At 40.7% G+C, this 15,714-nt stretch overlaps 1 protein-coding gene across 15 annotated transcripts in view; it reads left to right on the forward strand.

The window, feature by feature from the left end:
• The window catches only part of PHACTR1 (phosphatase and actin regulator 1), a 504,389-nt gene that overhangs the window by 392,312 nt on the left and 96,363 nt on the right, over window positions 1-15,714 (forward strand). For 12 of the 15 annotated variants that reach the window (XM_081056322.1, XM_081056334.1, XM_081056329.1 and 9 more), the window contains one exon: window positions 8,174-8,254. The exons of the other annotated variants lie outside the window; for them this stretch is intronic. In XM_081056322.1, coding sequence (XP_080912448.1) covers window positions 8,174-8,254 — 81 coding nt within the window. The remainder of the gene's footprint in view (window positions 1-8,173; window positions 8,255-15,714) is intronic. 15 annotated transcript variants of the gene reach the window in all.

A 15,714-nucleotide genomic window follows, 5' to 3' on the forward strand; every position in this document is an offset into this window, starting at 1 on the left:
TAACTGGGGGTATCAGGAGCTGTGCTTATTATCACGTGATGAGGACACATCTGCCTTAGCTTCTGTTAGATGGAATTTCCACATGGCTTGGATTGTTAGTGGGAGGAAAGTTCTAAACTGTTCAGCCTCCCTGATTTTGAAGATCATTTGGCCTTAATTGCCAAATATTTTGTTAAATTCACTTTTAGTTAGTAATTCAGTAAGTTTTCTTTGGATAATCAAGTAATTGAAAACCTCGCCTAGTTAGTCCACATTTAGCAAATGTTTAGCTATTCATAGGACTCAAACATCTTCAGAGTTAGTAAAAGGCACTGTATTTGCTGCTCATACAGACTGGTTCTAGACTAACATAACTTCTTGAATATGTTTATCATACCATGCTGTCTGAAACTAGACATTTAGAGTTGCATTCTTTTTCACTTTCCCTTCTTTTTTCAGCATAGCATTTAGATTGACAGCATGTTGCTTTTTTCATTGATTTCCTTAAGAAATATTATAAAAGATCAACTTGAATTTGCCATTTGACCTTTCAAATCCTTGTTTACTCACTCCTCCAAATCCTTGCTCCCTTTTCTCCTCTTTTATATATAGTATGTATAAATTTAATTTTGAAATAAAATCTCATCATCTTAAAAAAATGAAAGCATCTTCTCCAAAGATAGTGTAAATGTGAGTTGTTTTGTGCTGGGTCCTTCTAGGCTAAAGTTGTGACATCATATTAATAACCCTCATTATTCACGAAGTCAGATGAACAGTGGATAAATTTCTTAGGTTCTCAAGGCTCATTCCATTTGTCACTTATAGATTTGTAGCCTAAATTCACTTTAACTGAAGTTGTAAAATTTTAAAGGGATAAAAGCTACATATTTTACTTACAAGTTGACCATTTTAATGACTGAAGGTATAAGACCCTGCAGTAAGCTACTAAAACTTTCATTGTTTTTCAATTGTTTTACCTCCTTCAAACTTCTATCCCCTGCAGAATGTAATTTAAAAGCAGTTGAGCAGAGAATTCAATAGAGATAGAATATCCTAGAGAAAAATCTAAATAAGTCGCTGCTCTGGTACTCTGAGTAGAATCAAATGACTTGTTCTAGCATCAGTATTGCTTTCCCCCACATTTCCTCATTTTTTTAAAATAAAGATGCAATACTTAAAATTATAAAATATGAGTTATTTTCTCCCATCGGTACTGCCCCACCCAGAAATTATTTTGTAGTGTTATATTCTAGAAAAATTCTTATACCTGTTCACATGGGTGAAAAGTATATTTACAGTGGCAATGTTTGTGTGTCCCAAATTTGAAACGACTTAAATTTCCTTTAGTTGCAGATGGTAAAATAAAGTATGGTGCTTATCTTTTATAAGTCGCTCAGAAAGAACGAGGTGCTTTTGTATGTACTGATGGGAAGATCTCTTAAACATTGATAAATGAGAGGGGGGAAAAAGACTTACAGAACAATATAAGCAGAATGATTCCACTTCTGTTTTTAAAAAAACTATATTTATATGCAGTGGGGAGGAGTGTGAGTATGTGGGAAAGAGGGAGAAAAACGGGAAGGAAAGAAAAGAGAGAGAATATCAAAATATCAAAGGAGGGCAGTAGTGTGATTTGGTGAGTTGTGTGAGTTGTGTCAATGGAAGAAGGCAGGGGAAATAGTACATTGTTTCCTCTATATTTTTTGAATTATTTAAAGTGGAAATCTTTTTGTGTATTACTTTCATAAATAAAAAATAAAAGCATGTGTGGTTGCAAAAAGTGAAAAAGAGAACGGCTTGTAGTTATTTCTAACAAATTCATCCAATCTAGGCATTTACTAAGGAGAATGAGCCCACCCAACATGTCTATTTTAAATTCATCGATGACAAAGAAGCATAGGATTCCTTGGCTTAGCACAAACCCATGTGGATAAGGAGACTGGGAAAATAACTAAGGAGAGATGATGAGGAACTAGCTTTTAATAAATATGGCATAGACTGCAGCAGTGGCTCAGTCTACGAAGAAGAGTTTTAAAAGTGATTAGGACAACTGTCACTCCATTATTAGAGTTAATCTCTGGACTCTGGTGGAATTTGCTGCTGAGGATCAGTTCTAAACCAATCTCCCCATTTCTAAAGCACATGCTCAAATGTAAACTGACTTTAAAACAATAGATTGGAACATAAAGCTGTGGAAAATCCCCTTAGTTTTTGTCTTTGTTTACAAACCAATGCAAGGAAAGATGTTTTTAAAATGTAGGTCTTATCATTATTCTGGGATGGTGAGGCCAACAGATCAGTAGACAATTGCCATTGAAAAGATAGTTTGTTATGTTCACAAATCCTGAGAGAAAGGGTCACGCCACACCATGGAGGGCCACATGGCGCAGCATCAGGGCTGGTCAGGAGGCAGAGAGAGAGGGAGGATAACGTGAACAGGAGCCTTATGGTGGTTTCCGCAGGAAGGAATGGGCAGGGCAGGGTAAACAGGTGTACCTGGCTAGTTTGACTCATTTTAGTGACCTCTGGGTCATAGGAAGAGTCTCTAGTGGTCTGGTACCTGTTCCTGGGGTGATTAGGGCAGGGGACAGTGACCTGTAGTGTAAGAACTGATAAGGGAGGTGGTTGAGGGGATCAACTCAGATTGGTTGAGTTGCATATAAAAGGTGCATTCCTAGGAAAGTCATTTCCTATCTGTAGGAATTGGCTATCCCTGGGAGGGACAGTCTCTCTGGGATCAGCAAGGACCAAAATGTCAACGTGCCAACACACCAGAAATACAGAAAATAAAAAGGCACGATTAATGGATGGTGATAAAGATGCAAAAATAACTATGCCTTTCCAGGTTTTCTGCGTGGTTTTTATGTTAAGGTGGAGTTTGATGGCAAACTTAGAGTCTTCCTTGGATGTGCCAAATTTTGAATATGGTCTTTTTCTTTTTTAGAGGGGCCATTTTAAGCTATTTTTGGTACAGTGATTAAGAATTCCTCTCCCACTCATTCAGGCAAAAAGGGTATGTGAAGCTCCTTTATGTGTTTGGATCTATTCAACTAATTTTTGTCAGTCTATAAAAGCAAATCAGCAATTTTTCCCCCTTTTCCTCTTCAGGCTATCTCATTATTAGCATAGAATTTTAGACTGGATATTCCTGCAATGTCTTTGCACATTTGCTGGCCTGTGCATTTTTGTTTCCATATTTCACTTGTAGGACCTTCTCGAAAGCCTATTACAGTGTTCTGCATTTACTGCAGCCTGGAAATTTGGTTCTTTTCTGAATATCCAAGGAGTTGTAGTGCCACTCTCTGAACTGTATTTTCGTTTTGGGATGGGGCTGGGGGGATCAGAGTTCTGCTTTTTATATTTCGTACCACTGTATTAGAGATTTAAAAAACTAGTTTTAGAAATTTACCATTATATGCTATATTTCTAATTATTTTCATGTTGTCCTCTTGCTTACTATGGCCTAGAGTTTATTAATTTAATTGCCTGCTTAGATTTACAAATTCTTACTGATGTTTTTACCATGATGGGAATTTTTCCTTGTGGTCACTATTTTCTTGTTCATGTTCACTTCTTAACAGTTTTATTGAATATAATTTACATAACATAAAATTGTCTCATTTTCAATATACAACTCAATGATTTTAAGTAAATTTAAAGAGTTGTGCCACCATCACTACAATCCAATTTTATAACCAAAAAATTTACACCAGAACATTCACGTGTATGGTCACTCAGATTTTACACTGCCCTGTGCTTTAATAACTGAATAACATTAGAGGGTAGGATCCTTATATTTTATAATAGATTTTCTTATTTTAAAATAAATCCTTATTGGTTTTCTTTTTCTTTTATATGAAAAATTATCCACTCGCGTGCTTTTCCCCACACATCTAACAAGACAGTTTCTCAATGTTGTCTAAAAAAAAATATGGATGGTTTTGTTCTGTTTACTTCTATTGCCCACTTCCCAAAGCCCACACATTCCCCAGTTGATTGGCTCACCATTGTGCTCGGTTCTCAATTATCTGATTTATTCTTGCTATCCTTTGAGCAGATGCAGTACACATTACACCTTCTCTCTTCCCCGATGCATTGCTCTTCTTCTTCTGACGTCTTTAGCTTTATTTAATGTCTTCTCCTTTTTTCTTTTTTCATCTTTGTTCTACCAAAATTGGTAGAGAAGGAGGATTGGACCCAGCCTCGGTTAGTGAAAAGGAAATCATTGCATTTTCTTTTCCCCCATATTAAATTCTCTCCCCCCTGTGTTTTACAGCTCAGTAGTAGACAAGGTCAAATGATTTGAGTTGTCTTTCTGCACCAAACAGCCCACGGTATTTCACTTCCCAAAGCAGTGATAAGCTTGTCTTTGGCCCCAGTTAAACTTAACTCTAACTTTGGAAGGGCTGCTAAAAATAAGATTAGAAGGGAGGCATGTATAAGCCTCGCTAAAAGAAATATAAGTAAAGAGTGCCTTAAAAGGAAGCTCCTAAAAATAAAGTATAATTATGTCATTCTACAATGACGTCCAGCCCCAAATAAACTAATAATGATATTTATTGCCTTCCAGTTTTTAAAGCCTTATACATTAGATTATATTTAGAGCCTTATGTCATTATAATGATCTTCACAACAGAATGGTACCATGGGGGGGAAAAACAGGCATTAAAACCTCTTTCTGCTCTTCTACTTACTGCTATGTGACTCTGAGCAGGTAAATTTTGCTGGGCTTCAGGTACCTCATCTGTAAAATGCGGATGAGAATGTTTCACAGGATTGTGGTGAGCATTAAGTTAACGTACGTGACATTCCACCCTTCTCAACATGATCTGTGTATCCCCTGTGGACGCAGGGTTTTGTACTAGGAAATGGACAAAGCCAAAGAATAAATAAGCCGTCTCTTCCAAGAATGTCAGTTAAACTTGGAAATTGGTAGTAGTGGGGGGGGGGATATTTTCTTGTTTAAACAAAGGCAGATATATTATGTGAGGTCCACTTTAGTTCTTAAGGAAAAAAGCTCAGTACATTAAAGAAATGGCGTGCTTGGGACAGGCAACTTCAGTCATGCCCTCAGAACCCTGGCATTACTCTTTTGCCGTTGGGGGTATTTCCATGGAGACGCTGAGAGGCACTGATACATGAAAGAACCTAGCATAGTCAGTGCCACACACCACAGTCTCATCTAACTTCCCATCATTGTTTTATGAAGCATCTGACTACAGTTCCCTAGCACAGACTTGATGTCTCCTCTTAGGCACGGTTAACACTGAGCTCTCCATCATCCCTCCAAACCTGATTCTCATCACGTGTCTCCTACCTTACTAATTTACACCACCATCCATTCAGCTACGCAAGTCAGGAACCAGAGGAGTCGTCCTTGACGCCCTCTCTTTCCTTCACATCCCACATCTGTTCCTTCCCTTCAAGTCGCAGCAATGTGGCCACCTTTGTATGTCTTGAATGCATCCTTTGTCTCCATCTCTGTCACCAGCATCTTAGTCTGAGCTTCCCTCATCTTCTGCCTAGACTGCTGTACTGCACTCTGGTCCTTTATTCCCGTCGTCCTTAGAATAACATGGTCCAGGAGGCCTGCATGGCCCAGCTCCCGCCCCTCTGGTCACGTCTCAAACCATTCTCCACCCAACGCTGGTGGCTACAGTCACACCAGCTTGCTTTCTCTTTGTCCACAATAACATGATTTCTCCCTCAGGAACCATTGCCCAGCTTGCTATGTGTGGAGAAGTTCCCTAAGCCCCTACCTGACTGCCCTTTGCTGAGATCATGTATATTCATCTTTCAAACTTGGCTTGGGGATCTCTTCCTCAGAAAAACCTTTTCTAATGCCCCTGTAGGGGAGGTTATTTATCCCACGTTCTGGTAGAACCATGTCCCTTTCTTGTAAGAGGCCCTATCTCAATTTGTAATCACATGTTAGATAATAGCATTATTACATGACTGTCTGAATGGCACTGTAGTCTGTAAACTATGAGGGGAGGGACTGTCCCTTCAGACACCATCATCTCCAGCCCCTAACAGACGGCCTTTCTCCCTGGGCAGCAGGTCCCTCGTTGTCTAACGACAGTGGTGAGACAGCGGAGGTCCAATGGCTAAGTGGTTGGCCAGAGAGAGTCCGTGTTCTACTGATACTTGCAGTCGCAGTCGCGGACCTGCAAGCCCAGGGTTTTGCCCATCTTGCTGCAGGTACTTCTCTAGCACTGCGCATCAGGTCCATCCACTTGAGTCTGTGATTTTGAAAAGCCCCTGGGAAACCTCATTTTGTTTTAGAGAAATCTGTTCAATGTATGTGATTCAGTGCAGGACGGCAAAGCACCTCTTTATGTGTGCTTTTCAGGTGGCTTTATGTCACCCAAAATATCGTGAACACACTCCTTACTTAAAACCCCCTGCTTCTCTTTGCCTATCCAGTCTTTTCCCACTGTGCTGCTAAGCAAATCCTTTTCCTAAATCAAGCAGAAACTCCTAACCTAGCTAGTATGCAGTTCTCTTTCCCTTCTCTGGTAGTTCCTCCTCGACAGAGAGAACATCTTTCTGCCCTCCTGCCACCATATCCTGTCATTTGACACAGGTCATAAAACTCCTTCACCCCTCCAAACCGAACAAGGCTGCAGTGGTCCCTACACCCACCATTCATGCTTGTCTTTCCGTACAACCCTCCTGCCCTCACCTCTGTGGGTATATATTTATATGTATCTGTCTTGTTATTAATATGTTCTAGTAAGCTATATGCAAGTGCAACCTAACCTAACATTTACTTGTCTGTCTTATACCACTTAATTCATTATAATTTAAGAAAAAGAGTTAGAACATACCAGTTTTAAAATATTAAGTCCCAAAACATAGTGTCAGTGATTTTCAGCCTTGATATATGGCTGAGAATAACCCAGAGAGCTTTTTATTACAATATAGATATACAGGTCCCACCCTAGACATATAAATCAAAGTAGGTGGGGCTTTCGTGTGTTCCCAGGTTGGCAAGTGACTTGATTAAGGTCACACAGCTAGTGGGTAACTGAGTAGCGTCACAGTTCCTGTTTGCTTGCTTTCTAGTTCTTATTGTTCTTTGAACTATAAGTTATGCTGGGATGTGTGTGTGTGTGTGTGTGTGTGTGTGTGTGTGTGTGTGTATGTGATTAATCTATATCTGAATTTCTCCTCATAAAATATTTTCCTTACTTTATAACTGGTTTTCCACTCCCCTGAATGACTATATTGAAAGGAGGTAGAGATTCTCAAACTGACAAAAGCAACCAAAATACCCTCTCTCCTCCTCCACCCAGTGTTTACACAGAAACTACAATGTCAGCTGCTGGAATAGCTTGCTTGCTTCCACAAATTCTGCTCCTTTTCCTCACCTTACCTTGAGCCACAGGCCTGCTCTGTGCTGCCCCTTACTGCTCCACTCCTGGGCACTTTTTCCACTTGAATCACCTTCCATCATGCCCACAGATCCAAAAGGAAATGCTCCCTCTTTCCTTCCTGAGCCCCCACCTGCCAGAGCATTTGACTCAGTTGAGTGGTGGGTCCGGGTGGAGGTGCATTTGGTAACTGAGCCGTCCATTCCTCACTTGACTTGCTCCAACTTGGAGTGAAGAGAGGAGAGCAGTGGTAGCTGTCCCCTGGAGGTTCCCTGTCACCTCTCTGTCCCTCCATCCAGGGAGCTCTTTAGGAGATATTTTCATACCATTTTTCAATAGCTGGGGAGCAAAAAATTCCTCAGTGAGACATGATCTGCATGAACTAGATCATTAAAACAGAAATCCCACCTATGAGGAAATGTGGCACTCAGGAAAACGCACTATGACACAAAAGTTAAACCGAGATTGGACGTAGTGTTTTTGCCTTTGAATCCCGATTCCTTTCCTCAGTGACTTTGTGACTCTAACAAGTTGTTGAGCTTCTCTCTGCTACAGTTTCCTCAACCATAAATCAGGGCTAAATAAAATGAAACAATAATGCTTATCTCTTAAGTAATTTGAATATTGTTGTGAGGACTAAATGAAATATCTGATTAAAATGCTTATCATAGCATCAAAAATGTTAACTGGTATCATTACTGTACAGTGGAATTTACAGAAGATTCCCATACAATATATCTCAATATATTAAAATATGATTCATTAAAAAAATCTGTTACTTATTCACAACTGCTTCTCTGTTTGTGTTTTGCTTATAGCCCTGGAAAGGAAAATATCAATGAGGCAAAGCAGAGAGGAGCTAATAAAACGAGGGGTCTTGAAGGAAATTTATGATAAAGGTAAGGGAACTGGTCCATTCTCCACGGGCCAGAAAGCTGTGCATGGAATCTGTGTGTATATTTTTCTCAGATTTGAATACAGGTTTTCTGCATCATTTCATCAGGATTTGTACCTTTAAAACTGCAGACAATTCTGGAGAGAAAAGAGAATGTAGCAGACAGTGCTAAAGCTCTCAGTATTATATTAGGGGAGGGGGAAAAAGCGCCCTTGTTCTCAGCATTGAAATCAAACCACAGGATGCTAAGAAAAATGAGGTGGCCCCAGGAACGATGTAGGTGCCGGTTGTGAGCCTGTTGGTGTTCGCGCACAGACAGCTGGGGTGAATTTAATTGCTTAGTCTCTTTCAGGCAGTGGGGTTCCCAAGACAAATGTTAAAAATCTACAAGCGTCTAGAATTTCCCAAACAGATTTCTTTTGGCAGTTCACCTCCCCACAATAGAAGAAATCAAAGCAGATAAAATTATTAAATATGACTGTCCACATAAGATATTTCAAATGCTAATAGTTACAGTGACTCAAATGCTCTGTGACTGTGTCCACAAGTATTTGCCAATGAATATCGTGTGTCTTTGGCTTATTGAATTACTGTCTTCAAACCAAATGCATGCAGTGGTTTACACAGTATATTAAATATTCTTCACTCCTTTTTTGCGTTGCGTTTGCTCTCCTCTCTCCCAGGGCCATACTTCACTTAAGGCTTTACGTGAAATGACAGGCTGTTGATTCCAATCTTGTCACAGTCATCAGTAGGAATTGTCTGTTGCAGACCTGCTTGTTATTTGGGGCTGATGTCATTTGGTGGGCCAGATTATTAAATCACGTATTCTTCTTTAAAGATCCATCCTGATTTTGTAATTCTGACAATAGTCAGTTTACCATGGTTTTGTACGTCTTCTGCGTGCCCAGTTTGTGTTCGAACACAAAAAAGCAGGTTGTGTTTCTACCTACAGTGCATCCCTCTGATTCCACTGTTTTCAGTGAGTTGGTCCTTCTTCCTCTGGTACCTTTCACCCATCCATTCCTGTTATGGGGCTTCCTGGAGGCACTTTTCAAGTTTTTTTTCTTCGCACAAATTGCCCTGAAATGGGACACAGAGGAAGTGGCACTGCTCTTGCCCTGCCCTAAGTGGCAAGGGATGCCAGAAGTAGGGTGTGAAGTTGTGCTTTCTGTAATCATCAGAGCCTCCTGGAGCCAAGGAGTCCCTATGGGGACCAGCTTATCCTTCTACTTCTGAGCAAGACCACACCAAGCACAACTTCTCTGGTTGATTAAGCACTCCAGAGAAAAAGAATCCATAATTTTGTCACTTTTCTCCAGTGTCTTGCTTTCTGTACAACCCCTCAAACCCTTACTTATATTGACCTTAAATCGTCATGCTTCATCCCAAGCTCCTTTCTTCATATTCACTCCCCAGGAGAGATAGGCGGTGTCTGACTACAGGTGTAATATGATATAATAAGTGTTTAGATATATTTACTGTCACAGCTAAAGTCTTTTCAGATCCCGTCCCCTCCCTCCTTTCTTCCTGCAAACTTTCTACCTCTCACCGTAAAACACCAGGAATATTCTAAAGTAGAAAATACATTTTACTGTAGCATTTACTATTGCCATTACCCTACTACCTGGGTTAAGGTAAGCATTGCCTAAGTGACTTAGTCAAAGAAGTCATAGACTATTAGAACAAAAGCCTCATTTTGCAGAGAAACGGGGGGCCTGGCGGCTGGGGCTCCCAATGCCATGGCAGCCTTAGCAGTGCCCTGACAGCAGGGCTGTGGCCTGTTTGCAGTTGTTTCGCAGTGCACACTCAAGAACTGGCTGTGAAGGAAAGCAGCAGTCTAGCCCCACCTGTCACCACAACTTCCTGTGTTATTTTTGTTTTTGCACTTATTTCTGTCTGCTTTTAGATTGGTTGCGGGCTGCCTTCCCTTACTAACATGTAAAGTCCAGGAGAACATGGACCTCATGGGCATACTGCCAGGTCCCCAAGCCTCAAATAATGCTTCAGCTGCAAAAGGTTCACAAAAGTATTTATTATTTTGATGATGGAGAGAGGAGGAGAAGAAAGGGACTAAAATTAGAAGTCCGTTGCGCATAGTACTTGTAAAAATTTATATTTGCTGTGGGTTTTTCTGATAAAATGTCCATTTTGTACCACTGTGGATATTAATCGTGTTACTTTATATTACATTACATGAGCAGTCAGGAACATGGGCCTTGGAATCAGATTGCTTGGATTGAATTGCAGTTTTACTACTGACTAGCTGTGCAACTTTTGTCCAGTTGCATAACTTCTCTGTGCTCCTGGTTTTTTATTTGAAAGTATGGATAGTTTGTAATGAGGATTATATGAGATAACCCATGTGTCTTAGTCTGCTAGGGCTGCCATAAGAAAAATACTGCTGACTGAGTGGCTTAAAGAACAAAAACTTATTTCCTCACAGTTCTGGAAGCCGGAAGTCCAAGATCAAATTGCTAGCAGGATTGGTTTCTGGTGAGGCCTCTCTCTTTGGCTTGCAGATGGCTGCCATTCCACTGTGTGCTCTCCTGGTCTTTGTGCACACACACTTCCTCTTCCTATGAGGACACCAGTCCTACTACATTAGGTCCCACCCTTAGGACCTCATTTAACCTTAATTATCTCCTGAGAGGCCCGTTCTCCACCTGTTGTCACATTGGGAATTTGGGTTTTGGCATATGCATTTGGTCAGGGTGTGACACAATTCAGTCCATAGCAACATGTAAAGTTAGAATAGTGGCTATCATCCCATAAATTATCAAGAACTTGTTAATTTAACCATTATCAGTGGTAGTGTCACCAGCATCTCATCCTTTATGTTTTTTGAAACCCTTTACATGCCTTACGCTAGTCAGCAGGCCCAGGAATTAAGGGACACCATGGTCCCCTTTTATCTGAGGTGCAAAGATCCATAACCCCGTCAGAATGGTCTTACCAATGTGAGTGGCCAAGGAGAACCCAGCCCCCTGAGGCCTGATTCAATTTCCTTCTCATATCTCTGCTCTGTCTTCCCTTAGCCTCCAAATGGGTCATTTCCCTGTCATTCATTCTTCTCTTTCTACAACATCCTTCACTTTGCTGTATCTGGAATTCTGGTGGGTAAAACAAATAAAATTTTATTGCCACAACCTGAGTGAACAGCAAGTGGCAAAGAGATTTTAATCATTTTTCAAGTTGTTCCTTTCAAAGATACATTGCATCGATTTTGAGCTATCATTCCATAGTGGCTGGATGGTCATTCCTCATTTTGTACCACCTCCTGTGTTAGCACACATTGACTCTGGTCACTTGGCAGTGAGATCGTTTCCACCAGAGATGCGTGGTCCCTGACAGCTGCACATTGATTTGTAATTACTGTGTCAGCCCATCCACCCAAGTGCAGCCTGGGAGGGCCGGCCTTTTTTCATGACAGTTATACCGTTTGGGGCATGATATTGCTAATGTGGTGGGAAACAGTTTATCTCTGGTCGATAAGCTTTTCTCTTGCAATTTCTTTATGTTATCGATTTTGCTTAATAATACCCCGTTCATTCATAGAAACTATAAAAATAAACCGTATCAATTTGAGATTTGTAACTTTTGGGGCAGCAGGGTGAACTCAGAATTAAGGTGGTTTTATTATTCTGACAGAGCTCCTCAAAACTCTTGATTTTTTTTTTTTTTTTAGTGGGTTAAAATCCCAAACTGGTCAATAAATTCAAATCAGACAAAGTGAGAGCTTGGGTTGAAGAAGGAAAATTATCGCAAATGTCTATAAGAACTAGCACAGGAATCCCTCATTTAATGCAGTATGTTAGAAGAGCATAAGCTACTCAGCAGCTCGTATTGTTTTTATTGGTTTCCAGGTAAAATCACAAAAGTTTAGAGTCCAAAAGAAGCTCTAGCTAAAAGTTTAAAAATCAGAAAAAATTATTTTATCTCTGGAGATACCGAGGCCACGTAAGAATGCAAACTACATAAGAAGAAATTTTTTAATTATGTTAATCGTGATATAGTAGGGACATAAAATTATAAATTATTTTTCTCCCATTTTCTAAATTTTCCACAACACAGATATAGCAGTTTAGTAAAGAACACAATATAAACATTAAGATGAACCATCATCACTCTAAATAGTAAAAATGTTAAACCAACTACTGGTGGGAAATAATTATAATTTGATAGACAAGCTATTTTTATTTTGATAGACAGTTATTACTCCAATCTTGTGACCTGTTTGTTTGTTTGTGAACTAAAACTCAAGGGTTCTCCTAGACTCCTGGGACATTCATTCGTTCATTTAATAAACTGGTAGCGAGCACTCCCTCTGTGACAGGTGGTCTTCTAGGTGTCAGTGATAACTAAAATCCCCACCTTCTCAGAGTTTACATTCTACTACAGGCAATAGGAAGTAATCTAATAAGCATAAGACATATAGTCAAGGAGTGATAAGTACTATGTAGGAAAACAAAGCAGAGTAAGGAGATAAAGTCAGGATGGCAATGATTTTAGATAAACACAATCACAGAGAACCTCTGAAGAGGTAATCCTTGCACAGAGACCTAAGTGAAGGATCAGTGGCTGAAACGGGCATCGGGCCTACTACTACTTCAAAACAACTAACCTAATTCATGAGCTCTTAAGTTCTTTAAATTGACTCGGTACGTTCCTTTTAAATTAAAACCTCTGTAGTGCAGTTGTCTCTCTCTTAGTTCTCCGTAAGTCAGAGCCCATCACCCCCTGCTCAGAGCATGCAGTGGCTCCGTGTTTCACTCAGAGAAATTGCATGTTCCTATTACAACCTACAAAGCCTCCCTTGATTTGACCTCCTACCCCTAAGGTGCTTCAAAGCCCTGGCTGTACCTCCAGGTAACTTTGTCTCTGTGAAACCTTACGAGCCTTTGATGTTGGCGTTAGCCACTCCCTCTTCCCAGACCCCCTCCGCCAGTCCTCCATCCACACGGTTCCTGTGAAACTTACCCTGGGACCACCAGATTTTTAATTGCCACCTCCTTCCCTAAGTCCTTAGTTTTGTTGTTGTTGTTCCTTTGTTTCCTATCTATTATCACCTTCAAACACACTCCATAAATTACTTATTTATTATGTTAATCTTTTCTCTCCTCTGTCCCTCCCAGTATTACTGAACTGTGAGCTCCACTAGGCGGGGCAAGGTCTTAGTCTGCTTTGTTCGCTGAATGGTCCCAGAGCCTACAGCAGTGCCTGGGACATAGTTGATGCTCAGTAAACGTCTTTGAAAGAACAAATGCAAGCCTGAGGCTCTCTCTGCATGCTTGCCTGATTTGGTTTATTGGCAAAATCCAGAATACTAGGAACTCTGATCCCCCTCGTTTATTCAGTTTTGTGGTCCATGAAACTTTATTGCCAGTTATTTAAATAGGCGATATTATATTATGTATGTTATGTATACGTATGTTAAATACTCTACTTTCAAATAGTGGCTTTTTAAGTGTTATGGAGAAAGATACCCTGAAAACAGTGAATTGTTTGGCCACTAGTAAAATAGTGATGTCATTTCTTGGATTTGGCAAGGATTTTAAGAGGTCACCCAGCCTAGCTACTATGACTTTTTCCCACATAGAGATGAAGCAGGTGAAGCCCAGTGAGGTTACGGACTTGCCAGGGGGTTTGGAGACAGTGAATGCGGACTCTGAAAAACCCTGCTCAGGCCATGTCCTCCACTTGGAATTTATAGGAACACAGGAAAAGTTCGTAATATGTTGCCTATTGGTAGTCAGAAGATCTTAATAAACTGTTATTAGTGGTTATTACAGATCACCTCTACAGATTAACATAATGCTGTCTGTAAAAAATTATAGAAATGTACACTTGAAACCTATATAATTTTACTAACGAAAGTCACCGCAGTACATTTAATAAAGATTTTAAAAAATAAAGAATATTAGGGATAACAAAGGCAATTGCATCATTGGGTTTTTCTGGTCTACCTCAATTCTATCACAGTGTCATTTGCTTCATTATAGTAAGGGTATGTTTAATGCACATACATTTATGTGTATCACTTATCAGGAAGGCAAGAGAGGGACAGGAAACCATCTCTCTACCATGGACTCATGTGACATCGCCCCTACTGACTACACAGGTCCACACCCTAAAGGGGAGCATGAAGCCAGAATACACAGTGGTGTAGCTGAGACCACTGCATCTCACCCCAGTTACACCAGACCTGGGGGAGAAGACAACCCCGCTGCAGGGGGGCACAGAGAATAGACCTGACTTTGTGCCAGTGAGCAATTGCACTTTTCACTGTGTGCTGGGAATTAGAGATACCATTTCACAGCAAATAATAAAGTGCAATGAGGGGTGCTTTTCTTCCTTAATTGAGTTAGACCAATATTTTAGAAAGTGTGATTTTTAATTATAAACACAAACAGAACCTTGCTGAAATGGACAGCTCTCTTATGCAGAAGCTACATTTTCCCCCCTCTCTGGCATTCAAGAGAAACGAGCCTGATATTTAAATTAAAAGGTCATCATCTTTTTAAAATTTTCCTCTGTATAAGAAGAGACAAATGTAGTGGGCACGAGCCTTCTGAAATTGCGTTGTTTATCTGGTGTCCCAGGTGTGCAGACTTTTCAAAGTCTTAGAAATTTATGGGAAATGCTTTTCCCAACCTGTACCGGGCACTGTTATTTTGTCACATTTGTAGCTGTTTCTGATGTCTCACCTAGAAGTGGCATCTGATGAAAGCTGTGATTTTGAGTAACTGTGTGAAAATGAAAAGAGTATTCACTTTCCGCATGGGCAAGATAGAATCATTTGCATAGCACCTCAACACTGACACAGTGGCTTGTCCCTACCGCGGTAGCTGGAAGGTGGTTTAAACAATAAAGAGAGTAAAGAGAAATTGTGATCAAAATTCTTGTAAGCAACACTGTTCTTTCGGAAAATCACTCCCCCAAGCCAAAAAAATGAATGAAATTATTATAGCAATGCGCAAGCCCTCCTCAGTAGATGTAGTCACCGCTGGTATGTTTGTAGAATGCCTGTAATGTTGCCGGCACCATTCTGGGCACCAGAAATACCAGACAGGACAATCCAGGCTCCCCTGGCCAATGGAACTTACAGCGCTGGAATGGGTTCAGGTGCTCAACAGGATGCTGGCGATGGTACAGGGCGTTCAGGGGCACGGTGGAGAGTCACGCTCCCAGGCCTGGAGACTTCGGGAAGATGCGCATCCTGGAAGGGGTGGTATGACACTGAAGTGTGACCAGGATTGCCGTAGAGGAGATAGGATGGCTAGGTGGAATGTTCCAAGTAGAGGGACTGGTACCGTGGAGGCACTGAGCTGGGGATAAGTGAAAGAGACAGAGAGTGAGAATGTCCAGCATGCCAGGTGAAGGGGACTCGGGCTGCGTGGTGCAGGCAGGAAATCTCTACCAGGTGTGAATGTTTTATCCTTAGAGCAGTGAGGAGCTTTGGAA

Source organism: Rhinolophus hipposideros, assembly GCF_964194185.1.
Source record: "Rhinolophus hipposideros genome assembly, chromosome: 8".
NCBI lineage: Eukaryota > Metazoa > Chordata > Mammalia > Chiroptera > Rhinolophidae > Rhinolophus > Rhinolophus hipposideros.